Genomic DNA, 19419 nt, shown 5'->3' with positions numbered 1-19419 from the left:
GGAAGCAAACAAGGGAGGGGAGGAGGGACGGCGGTCTTGTTTATGCCCAATAAAACTAAATGTCGTCTGTCTGAAAAGAGACAGGATGATGAATTGTCGTCTGCATAAATGAAGCACTTGAGGCTCCTTCTGTGCAAAGTGGCTTCGGAAGATTCGAATCAATATCTCCATCCGTTAGAAGTGTAACAGCAGCAGCAGCACGGTTGTCACACGAGGGCCGACATTTTCCCTTTTTCTCCACTTTCAGGTCATAAACCCCAAACCAACACGGTTATACTGCGCCTTACAATAAAATGACATGCGTATACTTCTTAGGAATGAAACCTTTGTCTCGTTTTTTGATAAACTTATGCCCGCCCTCGTGTATTTTAACGTTGGTCATAATGGTCGGGCTGAGTGTAAAAGGTTTGCCAGCTAACCAATCATCAATTTTGTTTTGAATTTGTTTATGCAAAGCGTTCAATTTTTAACATCTGCCCTTTCAAGACACGTCAACAGTCCATGCGATCAGATATTCATCCATTCATCTTCTATACCGCTTGTCCCCATGTGGTCGCGGGCGTGCTGGAGTCTATCCCAGCAGTCATCGGGCAGTAGGCAGGGGACACCCTGAACTGGTTGCCAGCCAATCGCAGGCCACACAGGGACGAACAACCATCCACACTCACGACTAGGGACAATTTGGAGTGGTTAATTAGCCTACCAAGGATGTTTTTGGGATGTGGGAGGAAACCGGAGTGGGCGGAGAAAACTCACGCGGGCATGGGGAGAACATGCAAACTCCACACAGGGAGGGCCGGAGGTGGAATCGAAGCCGCAATCTCCAAACTGTGAGGCGGGCGTGCTAACCAGCGCGCCACCGAGCCGCCCTTGCGATCAGATAGTCATAGGGGGGAAAAAAAATAACTAGAGCTGTTTTGTAAATGAGCCATGTTACAAGAAAAAACCACACAGACACACAAGGCCCAAGAAACTCCCCTGCCTGCACGCACGCACACACGCGAGCACGCACATGCACGCACACGCACAAAGCCCATCTGCACCAGCAAATTTCTGTGCTGGGATCTTACATAAGGCAGAGTAGGCGGTGGAGATCTATTTCAAGCCCATAAAAGACCAATGAGTGTGTGTGTGTGTGTGTGTGTGTGTGTGTGTGTGTGTGTGTATGTGTATAGGACCCTTGCAGCAACTGAAAAGAACCTGAAACACTTTGGGTGTTTTTAGGAGTTAAAGTGGAGTTTGTTGGGCTCAGAGGTGATGCGTTCAAGGAGCCTTTGAAATGGAAGAGGTCAAACAGAAGCAACAAGGGCATCATTGCTAAAGGTTCTTTGGAAGTGTACCAGGTGGGTCAAGCATAAGCGCTTCTTTAAGCAGTCCTCAGAGATGAGCTGGAAAGCACTTTGAATCAAGCACCCACCGCCTGTGCGTGAAAAGTTCAAATTTGGAGTTTGCGGGGGCGTGTGCTACATATTGAGAAGGCCCCAGGGCAAACGCAAGACATTAGTCAGACAAAAATGATTTCAAATATACAAATTTTGATCGCAGATATAAAATGAAACATTTCCCACTTTTTTTTTCTTTGCTCCAGTGCGTTTGAGCTTGGCTGAGACTTGAAGGAGATTTGCGCGACGGAAAAGAGGTCAACTGACTCCATGCTAAGTCTTTCTTAAAGCATCCCCGCACATCCATTGCTCTCAACAAATATACGTAACACACAATGTCAAAGGAAAAATTCCCGGCGATGCTGAAACTAAGCCTTTGATCATAATTATTACACATTATCATTAATATGGAAAAAGGGCAGATTTGAAACGAACTAAGTATTGGGGCTAAATTGAAAATATGAGAACAATGGAGCATATTTACATTACACCTAATTGTGTATACTTTTGGGATGGCAACTATTTTTTTGTTTAGTTGTGTCATTCGCTGAGCCATAACCATCAGGTATAAATTGCACTAAAGACACATTGACATTGAACAGATATTCTCTTTTTACTGATAAAGCAAACATTTATACATGGTGTGACTGTGAGGACTGTGTAAAAATATAAGAAACTCTCTCTTCATACATACAGTAGGTCCAGTGGATGAGCTGCAGTACCACCATCTGCAGCGAGTCAACGCCATGGCGACGCCTTAGCAGTCGCTTGTTTGTTCTCACTACTCTTGGCCGTCATCCCGCGCTCGCGTGTCTGGCTCGTGCCTCCCCCGACCTCCACCGACTCTTGTTTATCCAAAGCTCGTTTGCGAGTGAATTTCGTCGTCATGGCGACCTAGTGTTTAGCACTCGGACGGTCTTACGGCCGTAGTGCCAGTAGCTGTAGCCCGACGCCGCGGTGGTCATGGCGGTGACGAACCTGCAACAGGTGGGACAAATGAAAACATGACTTCGATTCATCTAAACACACAAGGCATCAATTTAAGTTTATCAAACATTAAGTTGAGGTTGCCGCGCAATTAAAAATTTTTTTAGAAGAAAATATGCTTGGAAATTTCTCCCAGTGATAATATGACAAATATGACGCTTCGTATGTGACGCTGACCATATGAATTAGGTCTGACTGCAGAATGCACGGTCAACAGTCCTTTAAAGCGGTGGTGAGACCAGTGGGTGGTGTTGGCATCTTACCACAGGCCCTGCAGCAGGATGCTGTCTGTGTACTGGAAGACCGGAGCCGCCAGGGATGCCGCAACCAGAACCAGCTGGATGGCCGTGTTCACCTGTAGAGGGACGAGACACAAAAAACAATCTACCTCGTTTTGCAACACGTAAAAATTTACAAATAATAATGTGGCACAATTTACACAGCGAGTAGCTCACCTTGCTGAAGAATGTAGGCTTGAGCTGAGCTGTGGTGTAGCAGGGATTGAAAAACTTACTGAGAGTCACCTGGAAGCGTCAAGAAAACAACATAGACACAAGCCTTGATTATGTCGCAACGCGCACGCGTGCGCACACACACACGCACGCACGGTCGGATAAAGTCTCACCGGTGGCGGCACGGTCTTGTATCTGACCCAGAAGACGGCGGCGATCAAACCAATGTCCCTGAAGACCACCAGAGCCGTCAGTGGTGCTGCAAGAGGGGCAACAGACCCATGATTACTTGCGTCAACTCAATCCAGATCATTTCCCACAATCTCTTGAGGCAGAGGTGGAATAATACCAGGTATGATGTCTGCATATGTGAGGGAGATGTATAAAATGCTGATAAGGATTTTATCTGCCAGTGGGTCCAAGGCACTTCCCAGCGCCGACTTCTGTGTGGGCCATGTCCTGGCAATGTAACCGTCCAGCTGAGAGGGACAGACATGCATGCACACAAGCATGCATATTCAAGACACATGTTGAATAATAATGAGTAATTTACAGTCTGCTGTCAGAATCAAATGGACTTCTGTTTGGCGAGCAGCAGGCTCGTGTTACGTCATGACACAGTTTTGTTTTTGTGTTGTGGATGTTACCAGGTCAGTGGCTCCAGCCAGGGTGAAGAGCGCCAGGCTGAGGTGGAAGTGTTGTTGAATGATCAGATGACCCAGGAAAGGAGCCAGGACTATCCGACACACGCACAACAGGTTGGGGATGGTCCATGGGTTCTCATACTGTATACCGTGACATTAAAACATGATCAATTGACATCATATACTATTTAATAGATCAGTAGTTGTCAAGCTTGGGCCTGTAAAAGCTTGCAATAAACATAATATTTTTGAAGTGATGGCATACCTCCATTTGTGGAGTTTTCCACCCCCGCACGAATAGAAAAATATGTATTTTGTAGTAAAGGTGTCTTTTCTCAACAAGACATGGTAGTCCAAGTTGTATTCCTCGTTATTTATTGACATTAGCATCAACATTTGTAAACACAACATCACTACTTTCTTGTTTTGAAAACATACAACTTCTTTAGGAGTATGCATGATGGTTGTTGTGTTTTCACTATGGTAGATTCTGAGAAAATTAAGCCCTAAAGTTTAAGAAGACTGTTTAACACAATTCTACACTTTTACTTACCAGCTCTTTAAACTTAAAGAGCCCCTGTCCGGGCACCGGGGCGGGCTTCCCCTCGGTGTCGCCTTGCTGATTGTTCTTCCCACTAAGCCCTCGGCCTCCGGTTGACAGGAGAGCCCAGGAGTTAACCGCCGAGCAGCGGTGACCTCCACGTAGCACAAGCAGACTCCCACACGTTCTCCACCACGTTGACGGAAGCGGGCCGAGGCGACAAGGAGCGCGGCAGTCAGCCCCTCTGAGGCCAAAGCTCCAGGAGCCTCCCCCCGCCGCCCTGACAGGTGTTGCGCGCTGGAGACGCCATGTCGCCAGTTCCAGTTCACGCGCAGCTCCGCGCCGTGCCAACAGCAAACATTCGACGGCCTTGCGGCACAGAGGCGCCGGAGTATTCCGAAAACACAAAATCATCATCTTCACCTGCACTGAGTCGGTGAGCGATGCGTCCGCCCGGCCATGGCCAAATTATCCAGCTTATAGCCTACCGAGGACTAACTGGGGTAAGTGGGCTGACATGTTGCCGTAAAGTGATGCGGCGGGGAGGCAAGCAATGTCGTAAAACTGTTGAGGGTGCGGGGCGCTTAACAACATAGCGCATGCAAGAAGCAGTGCTTACCTAACGCAAACCTATACATTATTATTTGGAGGTACATGTATTCTATATGGTTAAATAAATCCGAGATAATCTAATTAGAAAATATATTTGTTAAAACAAGAACAAATTGCCTAGTTGCGAAAAGTTGTTTATTTAATAAATAGCTCTATAACAAAATGCGAGTCAAGAACCCCCCACCCCCCTCAAAAACTAGAAAAATGTGTCTTTTGAGGAGAACGACTAATTCTAATGAAATTACAGATACCTATATGTGAATTCTCTGGTAGATGTAGCCTGTACTATCACATGGGTGGACAAATTTTGTGCTTGAGACCACATGCGATTTTCAAAACAATGGGATTTCATTATAAAATACTGAAAATAATAAATAAAATGTAAATTAATGTTGGCAGAACAGATATAGTGGGTCTGATTAAAGAAGAGAGATACCTTTCACACTCCTTGCCTAGTCTGTTATTTGTTTTGGTGTCGAATGGTAATTTCAGTCCTTGGGTGAGTGATGGTCAAGTCTTTTTGGCTTGTCAGACAGTCTGAAGTTGGTAGAGCTTGGCTCCCTTCTTCAACAGGTAGCCTTGTTCATTCAGTGAACTCACCAGACCCTCAAAGTCCATTACCTGCCCAAAAATTAGACACGGTATATCGATGACTGCAAATGAGTGCAGCAGAAGTGAGAAAGCATATTGAGGCATGAAAAATAAAGTAATGTAAAAAAAATTAAGAAAATTTGAAGACATATAGATGTCAAACAAGAAGCAGGAACCACTCTTAAATTTGCCGTATACCTGCATTTCTGTTTGATTGGTAAAATCCTGACGACAAATGCAGTGTTCCTTGTTTGTTGTATTGCAGCAACGCGGGATTTGGAGAGCGACTATTATTTTTTATCTGATTATTATTTGGGGAAATTGGACTAGATACATTATTTGTTTTTTGGCAATCTGTTTGTTTGATGGTTTGCTATGCTGTTGATTCCTGTTTATTGTTTTGAAATGAAATTGTAAACTCAACATCAAACTTAAGCAAGGTAAGATCCGCTTTTGTCAAATAAATTCCCGCCCACATAGAGTGTACCTGGATGTTCAGCCTCTTCGCCACAGATCGGATGGTCTGCAGGTCAAATTCTTTCTGGTTGGTCCGCTGGGCGTGCGCGTGGAGGGCACTAATGAGTCTCTTTGCGGCGCTACGTTGACTCATGCCCGCGCCCAGCTGCGAGCGCTCAAAGTCCAGATTGCCCAGGCCATCAGAGTATGTGTCAACCAGGCTGCACAGACAAATCAAACAACGAGGGTGAGTCAAGGCAACAAGGAAATGCGCCAACGTTTTGCTCGTGAGATAACCGTTTGGTGGTTTGAAAATGCACGTGCAAACCCAGGGGCTTGATTTGTGACCAATTTCACGTAATCCGAAAAAGATTTGTAGTCTGCATAAAATGTGACTCCATTTGCGTTCATCCATCTGCTACATGCCAGCGACGTTAGTCATGAGCACAACAATTTGATACTCTTCCACTAGATGGCAGAAGGTACAATGAACCTGATGCTAGATGTAAACAACCAAATTATGTTCAATTAAAAAGGCCTACAACTGGTGAGTAAATTGAGACAAGATCAGTTGACTATATTTATCATTTGGTTTAGTCGTGAGCCATTTCTAACGTGAAATTTGTGGCTCCTAAATGCCTGCAAAGCTGTGCTCTACCTGTGTTTCATAATTTCCACCACGTCTTCAGCATGGCTCTTGGTGGCCGTCTCACTGAGGTCCAGTCTGGCTCTCGCCTGCATGGGACCAGCCACATTGCACTCATCAATTTCCACAACATTTGACATCCAGGGCGACATGTTGGCACCTACCTCGGTGAGTCTGATGAGAGACTCGAGCTGACGGGTAGTGATGGGAGTGGTGTCGGCAGCTTGCGACTGGAACCTCAGCGACAGGTAGAAGTCCTGAAGTGTCTGAGCGGCTTCCGATGAGAGCGTGGGGTGAACGTAGTGGCGAGCGTAGCTGATGTACTTCCTTAACAAGGACGCTGGAATGGGGTCGACCGCTTCACCTACTGGGATCTTTAAAAGCATGTCATTGACAAGCAGACGTCATCATAGTGCTTGAAAAGATACTAAAAGTGTTCGATTCAAAACAGTCTGATGTTACCAGGAGCCAATCAGAAGCCAAGGGAAAGCAAACTGAGGAACTGTTGATTATTTTATATACTTGCTGACTTTTTAGAGCATTTCATACATTTTTAATACTGGACACTACTTCACCTGCAAACGCTCAGACAGCGGCATGTCCGCGGGCTCCAACAAGACAGATGTCTCGGCATCTCTCTCGCGGCTCCTAGCAATGACGGCGCTGATGATTTTCCCTCCGCTGGCCCGGGTGGCCATGATGTGCTCCGACAGACGACGGTCGCGGGACTCGTCTGGGATGTCCAGGAGGAGGAAGACCACGTCGAAGCGGGATAGCAGCGGTGAGCCCAACCTGAAAAGGAGGCCCCATGCAGCGTAAGAATGATGGCAATTGATGAAGACGCGTTTAGCCACCGAGCGAAGCCTCACTTCAAATTCTCAGAGACGGTCTTGCCTCGGTTGTAATGGCCTCCGACGGGGTTGGCGGCAGCGACGACGGAGGTTCTGGCGGGCAGAGAGGAAACGATGCCCGCCTTTGCCAGACTCACGGACTGCTGCTCCATGGCTTCCAAAAGACCCTGCTGCTGGCGGCCCAGTTTATCAAACTCATCAATGCAGCACAATCCTGAGCAGAAGACACGTGTGCTGAGGTGAACCGCATATTGTAAAAGAGAGAGATCCCTGAAGATGGCGGTGTTGCTTCGCTTTGGATTTGAACTCGGTGCCAGAAGATAGGCATGTTGATTATTGAGTGAATAGCGAACGCCACGTAAAAAAGTCCCAAAAACATTCAATGTGAGTCATGCGCTGCGTCACCGTTGCTCACAGTGCAATGTTTTTGTTGTGTTCCTTTCTCTTCAAAATTTGGCTGAGTTGAGAACATGCACCCGCACGCCCGGTCGCAAAGGCCTCGCTCCACTGATGGTTGGCATGGTAATGAAAGGCTGAACAGCATGAGACTCATGGGAATTGTTTTTAATTTGGGGGGGAAAAAAATGACCCCTTTCAACATTTGCAACAAAGAAGATTGCCTCATACTGCACTTACATCATGTGAAGTCGAGGCCAATGAGTGTAAAACATTTGAAGATACGTTAAACTTGCCTTGGTCAGCCAGCACCAAGGCCCCAGCCTCCAGGGCATAGTCTCCACTTGGTTGATCTCTGCACAAACTCACCGTTAGTCCTGAAGAAATGCACACAAAATGAGAAGTGTAGTTGAACAACTTGACTGTAATTGAATTGCGTCGTGGGAAACGCCAGCAACATATTTGATGTGAATGCAGCTATAGAATGTGAACATTCAGTGTTAGTGTCATTTATCCAGAGTAGCAACATGGAGACTAAGGTGGAAAATGCTGGCTTTCAACAGGCAGCGTGGGTGAGGCCAAGTGGTGCGAATCAATAAAAATTCACAGACTCCATGTGAGTACCAAATCTAAAATTGAAGTGACAGTTTACCTGCAGTGCTTGTGGTGTTGCCACAAACGTAGATCCCCCGAGGAGCCACATTGCACACTGCCTGCAAATGAAGATACCTTTATTGCGTTACAGATTTAGCAAAAAAGCAGAAAGGAGTCAGCATCTCAGGTGTTGAATCGACCTGCAACATCTGGCTTTTGCCCAGTCCAGGATCTCCCACCATCAAGACGTGGGGGTCTCCTCTGACTGGGACGCGGTTCTTCCCCACGTGCTTCTGCCGGCCTCCAAACAACACCAACACAAGCGCCGCTTTCACCAGCTACAAACACGCACAGCAAAGCATCAGCGTGACAGGCCAACTAGAAAAGATGCAGAGTGGATCGTGGTGCTCACCAGGTGGCCGTAAATGGCTGGACACAGAGAGCTGCGGGGGGTGGGGAGGAACAGAGTTAGGGTTAGAGGGGTACACGTTGAGAAAAAAACATCGGAAACTAGCAGGAAGACGTTGCATAGATAAAGAATTACAAGTTAAGAAACATGTTTCCAACGGATGCGGTATATTCGTGTCTATAGTTGACAGTTTAAGTTGGAGCTTGATTTGACTCGTTTTCAGTGTCAACTAAAGCCTCTACCTCAGTGGTTCTTAACCTGGGTTCGATCAAACCCTAGGGGTTTGGTGAGTCGGTCTCAGTAGTTCAACAGAGCCTCCGCTGAGGAGGTCCGAACAAACCTGATTTATCGTGTAAATTCTGATTTGCCAGTATTTCATTTGTTGTGAGTGCATGGATTGTGTTGGTTTCGTTCTTTGAACAAGGTGATGTTCATGCACAGCTCATTTTGTGCACCAGTAAAAAACATTTATGTCTTGAATTAAAAAAATATACTTTTCACTCGCGAGGAGTAAATTCACATATGAAACTGGTGGGATTCGGTACCTCCAACAAGGTGAAGAACCACTGCTCTATCTTGTCCTTAGATGCGCATGCTTGTTTTCCCCTTTTTTTCTCTTTTGCTTTTAAGGTGGGCCCACTTACTGAACTAAGAGTCTGAGCAGGTCAGGCTGCGACTGGATCTCCTGGATGCCGTAGAGCTCCTTCAGGCTAAACTCCTCACCTCCAGTGCGTTCCTCGGGCGAGCTGCCGGACGACCCCGCGCCTCCAGGCTTCGACTGCCTACCTGCGTTCATCATTCCTGAGCTGCGCTACATGATGACGCCTGACTGGAAAGTGAAACTTGGACGACACCTTTTGTGTTGCTCACTGACGTGGCCTCAATGTAGAGGAGGAACATGCACTTGTCCTTATTCCTCCGGGAGTTGCCTGGATCACAGATATAACATGATTGGGCTTTTCTTCCTACTCCACTCAATAAAACATGAGTGTGACAGTGTATATGTGTGTGTGCGTTCGACCGCACCCTCCGTTGAGACTCTAACGATCCCCGTAACTGTCACTGTGTCGCCGGGGACGCAACTGTCACAGAGGTCGGCGGTCAGGTGGCACTCTACGGTGCGTGGGATGCGTCCGGCCTCCCTCCTCTCACCGCACACCAACTCCTGCACCCTACCAAAGCATAGAAGCAAAGATCTAACCCTATCTTTAGCATTGTGCCAACATTCTGGACCACAATGAATTATGCCAGTCAGTCTACTGCAGGTGAGTCACTGCTGAGGTAACAGTCAAGTGTGACATCTAGTGGTAGCATTGTGACATTGATGAACATGTCAAATTGGGCTTTTGTCGTTTAATGTTGGTGTTAATTTTGGTTTGAAACATGTTGTGTTAGGGTTTGCAGAATATCTTCATCGTATGATTATGTTGGAATGTAACCTGTAATAATTTAACTAGGTTGTCCTGTCTAGACAAAATTAGTTTACCAAAGTGCTAAGATCTTTTCAACTTATTGACGAGCTGCAGAGGAAGCAATCAAAGTTGCTTTGTTTACAGAACGTCGTAAAAGGTCCCCTGCTATGCTTTGATCAGAAGGGGACCGTCTTCACCTTATCCTGTGTGTTCCCACCCCCCCACTTTCAACCCCCACTTTAAACCCCACTCTGTTTCTCTCAATAAATAAGCACCTGACGAGGCCTGAGTCAGACTTCATTCGACCATCGCTGTAAGCACAGCGACGAGTGAACTCTCCGCCTGCAGGTGTCTAAAATGACTTGCTTGACTCCAGTGTGGTTCTCGCAAAATAAGTTAGAGTGAGCGCCACCCTAACATGTTGTGTAACAAGGTGAGTCATTCTTGTTTAAAACAGTAGAGCGGCAAGAGCAAATAGTGTGCAGCGTGATGCTTACTTGATGATTTGCCAGTCGACGGTGTGTGTAAGAGGGGAACTCCGTCTGGCACTGAATGCACGACTGCGGCAATCTGAACCGATGCACTGCGAGAGCACGCACGTATGAAACCGCTCCATTTTCATTGAACTCAACGTATGCAACCTCCATACCTTGGTGGGTGTCGCATACTTCCCGCGCTGCAGCGGTAGCGATAGCGTGCTGAAGCACGTCAGGCACTGGAAGGCCAGCCTACTGCACTGAGGCCTGATGGTGCTCACCCGGACCACCGTGCCCCTCACGCACACCAGGCAGCCGAACAGGCTGGCGCGCAGCTTGCGTAGCGGAGTCAGCGGCTCATAGTTATACAGCCTGAAATGCAAGTCACATATCCAAAGTCTACCAACCCTTGGTCAAGTATAAAAAAAAATCCCTTCAAAAAGAGAAATCTTTTGTGTGTGTGTGTGTGTGTTGGGGGGGGGTACACCATGTGTGTTGTACACGTTACAGATAGCAAGGGTCTTATTTTATTGTAGTTAATGTGGTCCCTTTGAACAGGGTGTGTAGACTTTTTACATTCACACTGGCTGTCGCCTGTAAACAAATGTGAGCTTCGCTGCCGCATACCTTGCGGTGATGTGAGGGATGTGGATAATTGGTGTGGCCGTAGGTAGCTCGTCCCCGGGCAGCTCGGCAGCCTGCTTTTCTAAGTCCGCGGTTAACACCTGATTGCTCACGACCAGAAAAGGAGGGCTTTCAACAACAAACTATATGGTTTGAATTGAATGAAACAGATTGACACAAACGTGGCCTAACTTAGATTCGTTCACATTACATGTCGCACATGCCAGTCAACAAGTTTTTCAGACAAAATAAAATGAAAAATACAACATCAGATTTTTTTGTAGACATGCTGCCATTCATACTTTTGTCTCACGCAACAGTGAACTAACAAGGATGTATTTGACACATAGTGTATTAAGAAGTACTTGTGAGTGTGCACATACTTGGTGAACGGCCACTCCCAAACAGTTGAGGATCACCTCGGGTTGCTCCTTCACCTCAACAGCCAGGGCAGGAAGTGCCGCAAGTACTGTCTCATTTGCGCTCAAGTCTGCGTAATCTATCAGCACGTTGCCCTGACGCTCGATCTCCTCCTGTAACACACAGCAAGTTGCCACTCCAGTCCACCGCAATGGCCAAGAGGCACAACCCCACCTTGTCGTAGAGGTCAATCTTGGAGGCAAAGTACTTCTCAAACACTTTGATCTTCTCCACACTGGGAGAGCTCTCGATGAAACCTGGCCAAAGACAAATCCGATGATCAAGTGTGAATTTAGCTGTCAATGCGACGCCTAATCTTCATTAAATACCGTCAGTGAAGTACAGTGACCATCCTTTGTAAGGCCCCTGCCCATCCAGAGTGGGCTGATGGAGAACTGAAAAGGAAATTGACTTTTATTAGTTAGGTTAAATTTGGACGCTGACACTTCAGACTATTTTTTTTTTTATATAATTGTACCTAAACATATTCAGCTGATAAAACTTGCCTTTTTTAAAAATTTTGTTTGTCTGAATATAGTAAGGCAATTGGTTTTTTTTTTTTTACATTTTATTAGACATATTGCTAAGTTAAGATGCTTTAGGTCCGTAGAGGAATCACAAAGGCACATCTGTTTACGCAGTAAAAATATTTTTGCTGAGAAATCATTTGTAGTAAGGACAGGACCTGGGGCAAAAAAAAAAAAAATGGTAGTAGCTCTGCCTCTCTCAGTGAATTTATTTCTCAACAACAGTTTTTGTTTCATTCCAAACCAAATGTAATAGACTCACCCCTATGTGTGCCTATGTGTGAGCTGTGACTTGCCGACACTCTGCTATCGCCGCCAGTCTTCCCTCCCATTGGTCCTCCTCGTCCAGTACCGGAATCCCCTCTCCAAGGTTTACCCCTCCATCCACTGCTTCCTCTCCATCCTCCTCCACCTCTCCATCCCTTATCGCCTCCTCCTTCTCCTCTCCATCCTCCAGCACCTCCTCCTCTCCATCCTCCACTGTTTCCTCTCCAACCACCATTGCCACCCCTCCATGGGCCACTTTTGGATTCCTGTCCACTCATTCCTGGAAAAAAAAAGGGGAGCTGTTTAAGCCCAAATACAAGTCGCATTTTTCTAATGTACCAGTTACCATTTGTTATACAGGGTAACCTGCTCCGCATTGCGTTTTGGGCTAGCCCTGTGAAATTATATCACAGCAAAATTCAGCTGAATTCCAAAGACATGGTGCCCATTGATACACTACAAAAGTGGCTCTTTGTTGACATGTGGGAACATTTATTTGCAAATTTTGACTCAAGACGTGTGGTGAAGTCGCATGTATTTTTGCTATAAGATCGTCTTGCTATCACCTGTAAAAGTTTACATAAGATGCACTCTACTGACATTCTTTTCAAGAGCATGCGGTTATTTTCATATTATCTGTAAAAGAACGTCGATGCACGTTTATCGTGGGGAAAATGTTTCAAAGATTGGAAAAATATTACAAACTTTGTTAAGGTCCTGTAAAATGAACCTAGGACGTTCGACTCAACTGTGTTTGAAAAGAACTCTCTCATATTAGTACAACTGAACCCCTCGTGAAGTTAGTGCAGGATTAGAAAACAAGTACATGTACATTATAAACTTGTAACGTCCACACACTTAGAACGTCAGAATCTTTCGGACGGTCTAAATTAACTAGTTTCCCGATTAATAGAAAACGCAGTACATTAAACCCGTGTGAAATTTTAGCATCTGTAGATTCAAAGCGTTTATTGTCATGTGTACAAAAGGAAAGCACTTTTTCTTTGTACAATGAAATTCTTTCGCTGTCCGTTAAAGCGCCAGACAAGGTAAGGAAAATTAAAAGATTAAAAAGTCAAAAAAGCACAAAAATATAAAAACCGCAATATATACACAGTATGTACAACTACTAAGGTGAGTTATGTGCTGTAAACACACACATTCGACAAATAGAAAAGTATCAACGTTACCGATGTAATGTCGATATTTACACACGAAGAGCCGTCAAACTTCCCTCCACTCAAGCGACGCGTTTTCTTTTCCGCCTTATTTCGGCGTTGTTTTGCGTTCGCCGATTGTTTAGTGCCACTTAGTGGATAGCTGTGGCACTACAGTTGACAGCACAGGCAATCAGCTTCATGGTTCACTTGTACGATATTTGTCTATTGCATACCACAAGTGGTATTCAAAATCAATGCAATAGCTTAATCATTTCCTTTCGCATGATACGAATTGCTATTTGATTATTTTTTGTAAATCAATGCATTAGTCTAATCATTTCCTTTCGCATGATTCTGCCACGTCATTGTCATTTGAGTGAGGTCCTGGACGCCCTCTAGCGGAAGACCGTAGGACATTTTTATAATGTTGCCCAGCAAACAAACAACATTGTGTGCAAAACAAATTGTGCATGTTTAAAAAAATAAAATAAAACTTGAATATATTTTAATAGCATACTAGCGTGCGTTTGTCGTGCGTGCAGTTGAAAGCTAGTCAACTAGCCAGAAAGCTTTCAGCCGCTGGTGAGTCATTGATGCCAGATGAAGCCTTGAAGCTTTCCATCCACGTGCTTCACAAAAAAGTTAAGCATGTGAGGTTTCATACGCACTGGCGGTCAAAGCCTTCATTGTCAAAATTAACTCTAGCATTTGATCTGTTTGATTATTTGGAGGTTAATGCCGTGATATCAAATGAACTAATGATATGCAGTTAATGATACTTACCTTACTTGTGTCGTAAAATGTTGAGAATTACTCACATCTCATTGATCTCCATTTCTTAAGGTATATCACATGTTGCGTGTCATTTCATCATCGATTAATATCATTCTACATAATTCCACATGATTCCACATTGTTCAATGTCATTCCATATAATTCACTCATTTTATTTCACAATTCCAAGGCACTTGACATGCTGTCATAATTTGTCATTTAGTATTTCTACACAAATTGCTTCATCTATGTTTACTGCCGAATCATCACGCAAGCGCAAGACAAGATAAGTGTCTTGCTTACTTACTTTTCTTCTTAACAAGTCTTGACAAATATGGGGGCAAAAACCTTAACATGAACATGAAAAGCTGAACAAAACTTAAACCCCTAGACACTAATAGAAACTAAGCAACTTGCCCTGAATATGAATTAAACTTAACTTTTCCAGGTTGAGAGCTGGACACACAGCTAACAACTGCCGGGAAGAAAACACTAACAGTGTTAAAAATGTGTAAAAAACAAAACAAAACACAAAACAAAAATAAGAACATGCCCCCTTCACATTTCTGACTGCCCCCTCTTATGTGCATTCCTAGAACCGGCCCTGGTTCTCGCCAGTGTGGATTCTTGTAGTATGACTTTTTAAGCTTGTCTTCGTCAAAAATCCTTTGGCACAAACTGAGCATGAAAAAGGTTTCTCGCCAGTGTGGATTCTTGTGTGCTTTTTTAAATTTTGCCTTCGGGAGAATTTTCGGCCACAAACTGAGCATGAGAAAGGTTTCTCGCCAGTGTGAATTCTTGTATGACATTTCAAATATTCCCTTTGAGAGAATTTTTTGCCACAATCTGAGCATGAAAAAGGTTTCTCGCCAGTGTGAATTCTTGTGTGCTCTTTTAAATTTCCATTATGAGAGAATCTTTGGCCACAAACTGAGCATGAAAAAGGTTTCTCGCCAGTGTGGATTCTTGTGTGCTCTTTTAAATTGTCACTCCGAGAGAATTTGTGGCCACAAACTGAGCATGAAAAAGGTTTCTCACCAGTGTAGATTCTTGTAATAATTGTTAGACTTCCCTTGTCAGAGAATTTTTGGCTACAAACTGAGTATGAAAAAGTGTGGATTCTTGTGTGCCTTTTTAAATCTTCCCTTCGAGAGAATTTTCGGCCACAATCTGAGCAGGAATGGTTTTTCTTTCTTGCGTGTATTCTCATGTGTTGTTTTAAACCACTGTTATCAGCACAATATTTCCCACACTGAGAACATTGCCTGTGTTTGTTTTGAGACTCATCATCAGCAGGAGCAGGAACATGTGATGACACGTTATCGCTATCTGATGGTGGACCTGCTTGTGATCCTCCACAGTGGTCTTCATCACCTTCTCTAGTCATTTGTTGACTTGAGCTGCAGCTTGGAAGCTCCGCCCGTTTGCTCACCTCATGTTGACCCTCATCTAAACTCTTCAAAGGGACAACAGTCAATGGCATCTTGCAGGCATCCTCCTCCTCTTCCATTCTAATGTCATAGAAGTCTTCTCCCTCCTCTTTATTACAAGGCCACTCCGGGTCATCCTCCTCTTTTATGGCGCAACGAAACTTCTGCTCCATTTGTTCATTGACGTGATGAACCTCTTTGCCTACATCTTCCTCGTCAATGCGAGGGCGCTCTGGCTCCTGGTGCTTAGGACAAATAACTTCACTGATGTCTGCAAAACAAAACAAACACACATTAACAATAAAAGTTCAGTTCAAACCCGTACAAGGACTTCTTCACACATGATTTTGATAGAATTCTACTAAAAATAAACACTGGAAGAGGATTCATAATAGAAAATGGACATTTACGAACCTGCTCTGCGCAACACAACATAAGGCTGCAGCCAAAGATCTATCAGTCGTCGACGACTATGGTCCTTTTCCTCCATATACTCTGCTGTGGTCCTTGCAAACATTTTCACACTGTAATCACAACACTTGTTCAGCAATGTTTAGCTAACAAACAAACAAACGTAAACTGAAAGCGACCCAATACACAAAACTGTCAGGCTTCGGCTGGGGTTGGAAATGGAGCAGGGCGACCAAGTGCAGCTTGGACCAGGGTTTATTGAAGCAAACTCAAAACACAGACTTGGTAGACTGACATAACGTAACTACCACACTAACAACAGGACTGACCTAACAAGACGTGGGACAGAAAGACAGGGTGACGTTACCGTGACAGCAGCGATTGCATGCAACAACCGACATAAAAACACTCAATAAAGCACATGGAATCAAAAACTTGTTTTCGATCGTGTGTACCACTCCGTTTGAAACGACATGCTCCGAAGTCCCGTTGTCCGAATCAAACCTTTTAACTACGGAGTTGCTTTTCCTTTACTGATGACCTCCTGCTTTGACCGAAATTCCATCGTTGAAAATCGTTTGGATATGTAATTCTCCATTGTAAAACGAAATGTAAAAATGAAAAAGAAAAAACGAATGTAAAACGAAACAAATGGACGACTGCTCCTCAGTTATTCACTGTAAATTTGAACTCGAGATCTCTTATTCTACAGCCGCATGAAGCATCCCGGGATCACTAGCACCCCCTGCCATAAGGCTGGAGAACCTTTTTTCGTAGCCTCCGTAAGGTCTCTTTTCAAAGCCGTTTTGTTCATCTAAAGCAGGGGTGTCAAACTCGTTATTTTCACGGGCCGCATTGTAGTCATAGCTTCTTTCGAAGGGCCATGATGACTGTCAACCCAAATGAATGTATGAGTTCCTCATATTATATACAGTAAAAGCTACAAAACAAACTGACAAATAACTCGTTTTCAAATTAGACGAGTAAAAACTGGTCAAATATTTAAAAAATAGATATTAAAAGTGAAGACAATTTGCAATTCTAATAATGACACACGAATTGGAGTTCTGTCTAACTGCATAGCTTGTCAACATAGGCAGCCATGTGATTACGCAATCCTCAGAGGAGGCTAGACAGGAAGTTGGCTCCTCCGAGCGAATTGTCCGGTTTTAAAATAACTATAAAAATTCTGCGATTTTGGTTCAAAATGATACAACATTATTAAAATGAATAAGGAAAATGACTTTAAAATAAAAACAATTGAATTTGGTTTTCACCTGTTCAAGATGGCAGGGGAAGCGTAGCCTCCCTTGCCTCCTCTAACGTGCGGTTAGAGGAGGCAACCATCAACGTTAATCCTCAATTTTGAGTATTTCCACATTACAGTATTACTCTTGGTACAGGCAAAAAACAACAAGTGATGATGGCTCATTTGACATTTGTCCAAGATAATCAAGCTAAATATCATAAAGTTAGCAGTGTGGTAACTACCATGCTAATGAAAGCGGCCCGCACTTCTATACTGCAACCAAGCAGTAGTACAAATAACGTTGCTAAAATGATAACTTGGGTCTATAGTCATAACTTACCACTTTTGTTGTTGCAACTGTAGTGTAGCTAATGTTATTGATTTACCACATACGTTGCGTGTTTATCTGATGCAGCCAAATAGAAGGCGATGAACTTCTGCTTTCGGTGCTTAAATCACGCGCGGTTTTATTGTCGTCACTGTACTTGCTGCTACGTAGTGATGATGTCATTTGAAAGAGGTCCCGGTCGCCCTCTAGCGAAGAACCGTGGAACGTTTAATGTTTTTGCCCAGCAAACAAACCTACATTGCGTGCAAAGAAAAAAAAGAAGTGTTGTGCGCGTTTATAAAAAACAAAATCATATATATATATATATATATATATATATATATATATATATATATATATATATATATATATATATATATATATATATATATATATGAGTGTACAATTGCAACAACACTAAAATTTAAAATTACGCTTGTACTATAGGAAGTGGTTTTGTTTGCATCATGATCATCTCCCTACGAAGAAAGCATGTCGGTAAAGTCAAGTCAACTTTATTTACAGGACTGTCTCAGAAAATTAGAATATTGTGATAAGGTTCTTTATTTTCTGTAATGCAATTAAAAAAACAAAAATGTCATACATTCTGGATTCATTACAAATCAACTGAAATATTGCAAGCCTTTTATTATTTTAATATTGCTGATTATGGCATACATCTTAAGAAATCAAATCAAATATCCTATCTCAAAATATTAGAATATCATGAAAAAGTAAACTAGTAGGGTATTCAACTAATCACTTGAATGGTTCAATTAACTTGAAACACCTGCAAGGGCTTCCTGAGCCTTGAAAAACACTCAGCTTGGTTCAGTAAACTAAATCACAAGTCTGGGGAAGACTGCTGATCTGACTGCTGTCCAGAGGACCATCATTGACACCCTCCATCAGGAGGGTAAGACACAAAAAGAAATTTCTCAAACAGCAAGCTGTTCACAAAGTGCAGTTTCAAAGCACATCCACAAAAACTCTGTTGGAAGGGGGAAATGTGGCAGGAAACGCTGCACAACCAAGAGAGATGACCGCAGCCTTAACAGCATTGTGAAGAAGAGTCGCTTCCAGAATTTGGGGGAGCTTCAAAGACAGTGGACTGAAGCTGGAGTCCAGGTATCAAAAGCCACTATTCACAGACGTTTCCGGGAAATGGCCTACAAGCCGTATTCCCATGGTCAAGCCACTTCTGAAGCGTCTGACTTGGGCTATGGAAAAGAAGCACTGGACAGTTGCAGAGTGGTCCAAAGTCCTTTTTAGACGAAAGCAAGTTTTGTATTTCATCTGGAAGTCAAAGCGCCAGAGTCTGGAGACAGGCTGGAAAGGATCAAAATCCAAGTTGCTTGAAATCCAGTGTGAAGTTCCCCCAGTCAGCAATGGTTCGGGGAGCCATGTCAACTGCTGGTGTTGCTCCAGTGTTTCATCAAGTCTAGAGTAAATGCACCTGTGTACCAAGAGATTTTAGAGCACGACATGCTTCCTTCTGCTGAAAAGCTCTATGGAGTTGATGATTTCCTTTTCCAGCATGATCTGGCACCTGCCCACAATGCCAAAACCACCAGTAAATGGTGTACTGACCATGGCATTACTGTCCTTGATTGGCTTGCCAATTCCCCTGACCTGAACCCCATAGATAATTTGTGGGGTATTGTGAAGAAGAAGCTGAAAGACACCAGACCCAACAATGCAAATGAGCTAAAGGCTGCTATTGAAGCAGCCCAGGCATCCATAACACCTCAGCAATGCCACAGGTTGATTGCCTCCATTC

The 19419-nt window shown here is 44.0% G+C and overlaps 3 protein-coding genes across 4 annotated transcripts; all 3 read right to left on the bottom strand.

Moving 5' to 3' along the window:
• Nucleotides 1-1970: 1970 nt before the first annotated feature.
• Nucleotides 1971-4561, bottom strand: crls1 (cardiolipin synthase 1). The gene is made up of 7 exons (XM_061285526.1): nucleotides 4019-4561; nucleotides 3469-3606; nucleotides 3171-3300; nucleotides 2995-3080; nucleotides 2825-2893; nucleotides 2633-2724; nucleotides 1971-2360 (listed from the first exon to the last, which is right to left on the bottom strand). The coding sequence occupies exons 1-7, from the start codon at nucleotides 4421-4423 to the stop codon at nucleotides 2267-2269; spliced, it is 1014 nt and encodes a 337-aa protein (XP_061141510.1). The 5' UTR covers nucleotides 4424-4561; the 3' UTR covers nucleotides 1971-2266.
• Nucleotides 4562-4736: 175 nt separating this feature from the next.
• mcm8 (minichromosome maintenance 8 homologous recombination repair factor) lies at nucleotides 4737-13578 on the bottom strand. The gene is made up of 21 exons (XM_061285525.1): nucleotides 13478-13578; nucleotides 12283-12567; nucleotides 11823-11888; nucleotides 11668-11750; nucleotides 11457-11606; nucleotides 11077-11174; nucleotides 10623-10821; nucleotides 10471-10556; nucleotides 9588-9733; nucleotides 9416-9490; nucleotides 9206-9347; nucleotides 8565-8595; nucleotides 8353-8490; nucleotides 8211-8271; nucleotides 7855-7935; nucleotides 7181-7376; nucleotides 6887-7103; nucleotides 6476-6685; nucleotides 6324-6400; nucleotides 5697-5886; nucleotides 4737-5239 (listed from the first exon to the last, which is right to left on the bottom strand). Exons 2-21 carry the CDS (start codon nucleotides 12563-12565, stop codon nucleotides 5147-5149), a joined length of 2622 nt encoding a protein of 873 aa, XP_061141509.1. The 5' UTR covers nucleotides 12566-12567; nucleotides 13478-13578; the 3' UTR covers nucleotides 4737-5146.
• An 840-nt stretch (nucleotides 13579-14418) lies between these two features.
• Nucleotides 14419-17758, bottom strand: LOC133158705 (zinc finger protein 501-like). 2 transcript variants are annotated; one of them, XM_061286072.1, is made up of 3 exons: nucleotides 17652-17758; nucleotides 16066-16175; nucleotides 14419-15922 (listed from the first exon to the last, which is right to left on the bottom strand). In XM_061286072.1, the coding sequence occupies exons 2-3, from the start codon at nucleotides 16166-16168 to the stop codon at nucleotides 14814-14816; spliced, it is 1212 nt and encodes a 403-aa protein (XP_061142056.1). In that variant the 5' UTR covers nucleotides 16169-16175; nucleotides 17652-17758; the 3' UTR covers nucleotides 14419-14813. The 2 variants fall into 2 exon arrangements, with proteins under 2 accessions (XP_061142056.1, XP_061142057.1); XM_061286073.1 differs by lacking the exon at nucleotides 17652-17758 and having other exon boundaries at nucleotides 16066-16571.
• Between the last annotated feature and the right edge of the window lie 1661 nt (nucleotides 17759-19419).

Source organism: Syngnathus typhle, linkage group LG8, assembly GCF_033458585.1.
Source record: "Syngnathus typhle isolate RoL2023-S1 ecotype Sweden linkage group LG8, RoL_Styp_1.0, whole genome shotgun sequence".
Taxonomy (NCBI): Eukaryota; Metazoa; Chordata; class Actinopteri; order Syngnathiformes; family Syngnathidae; genus Syngnathus; species Syngnathus typhle.
This window is presented reverse-complemented; position numbering and strand designations above follow the sequence as displayed.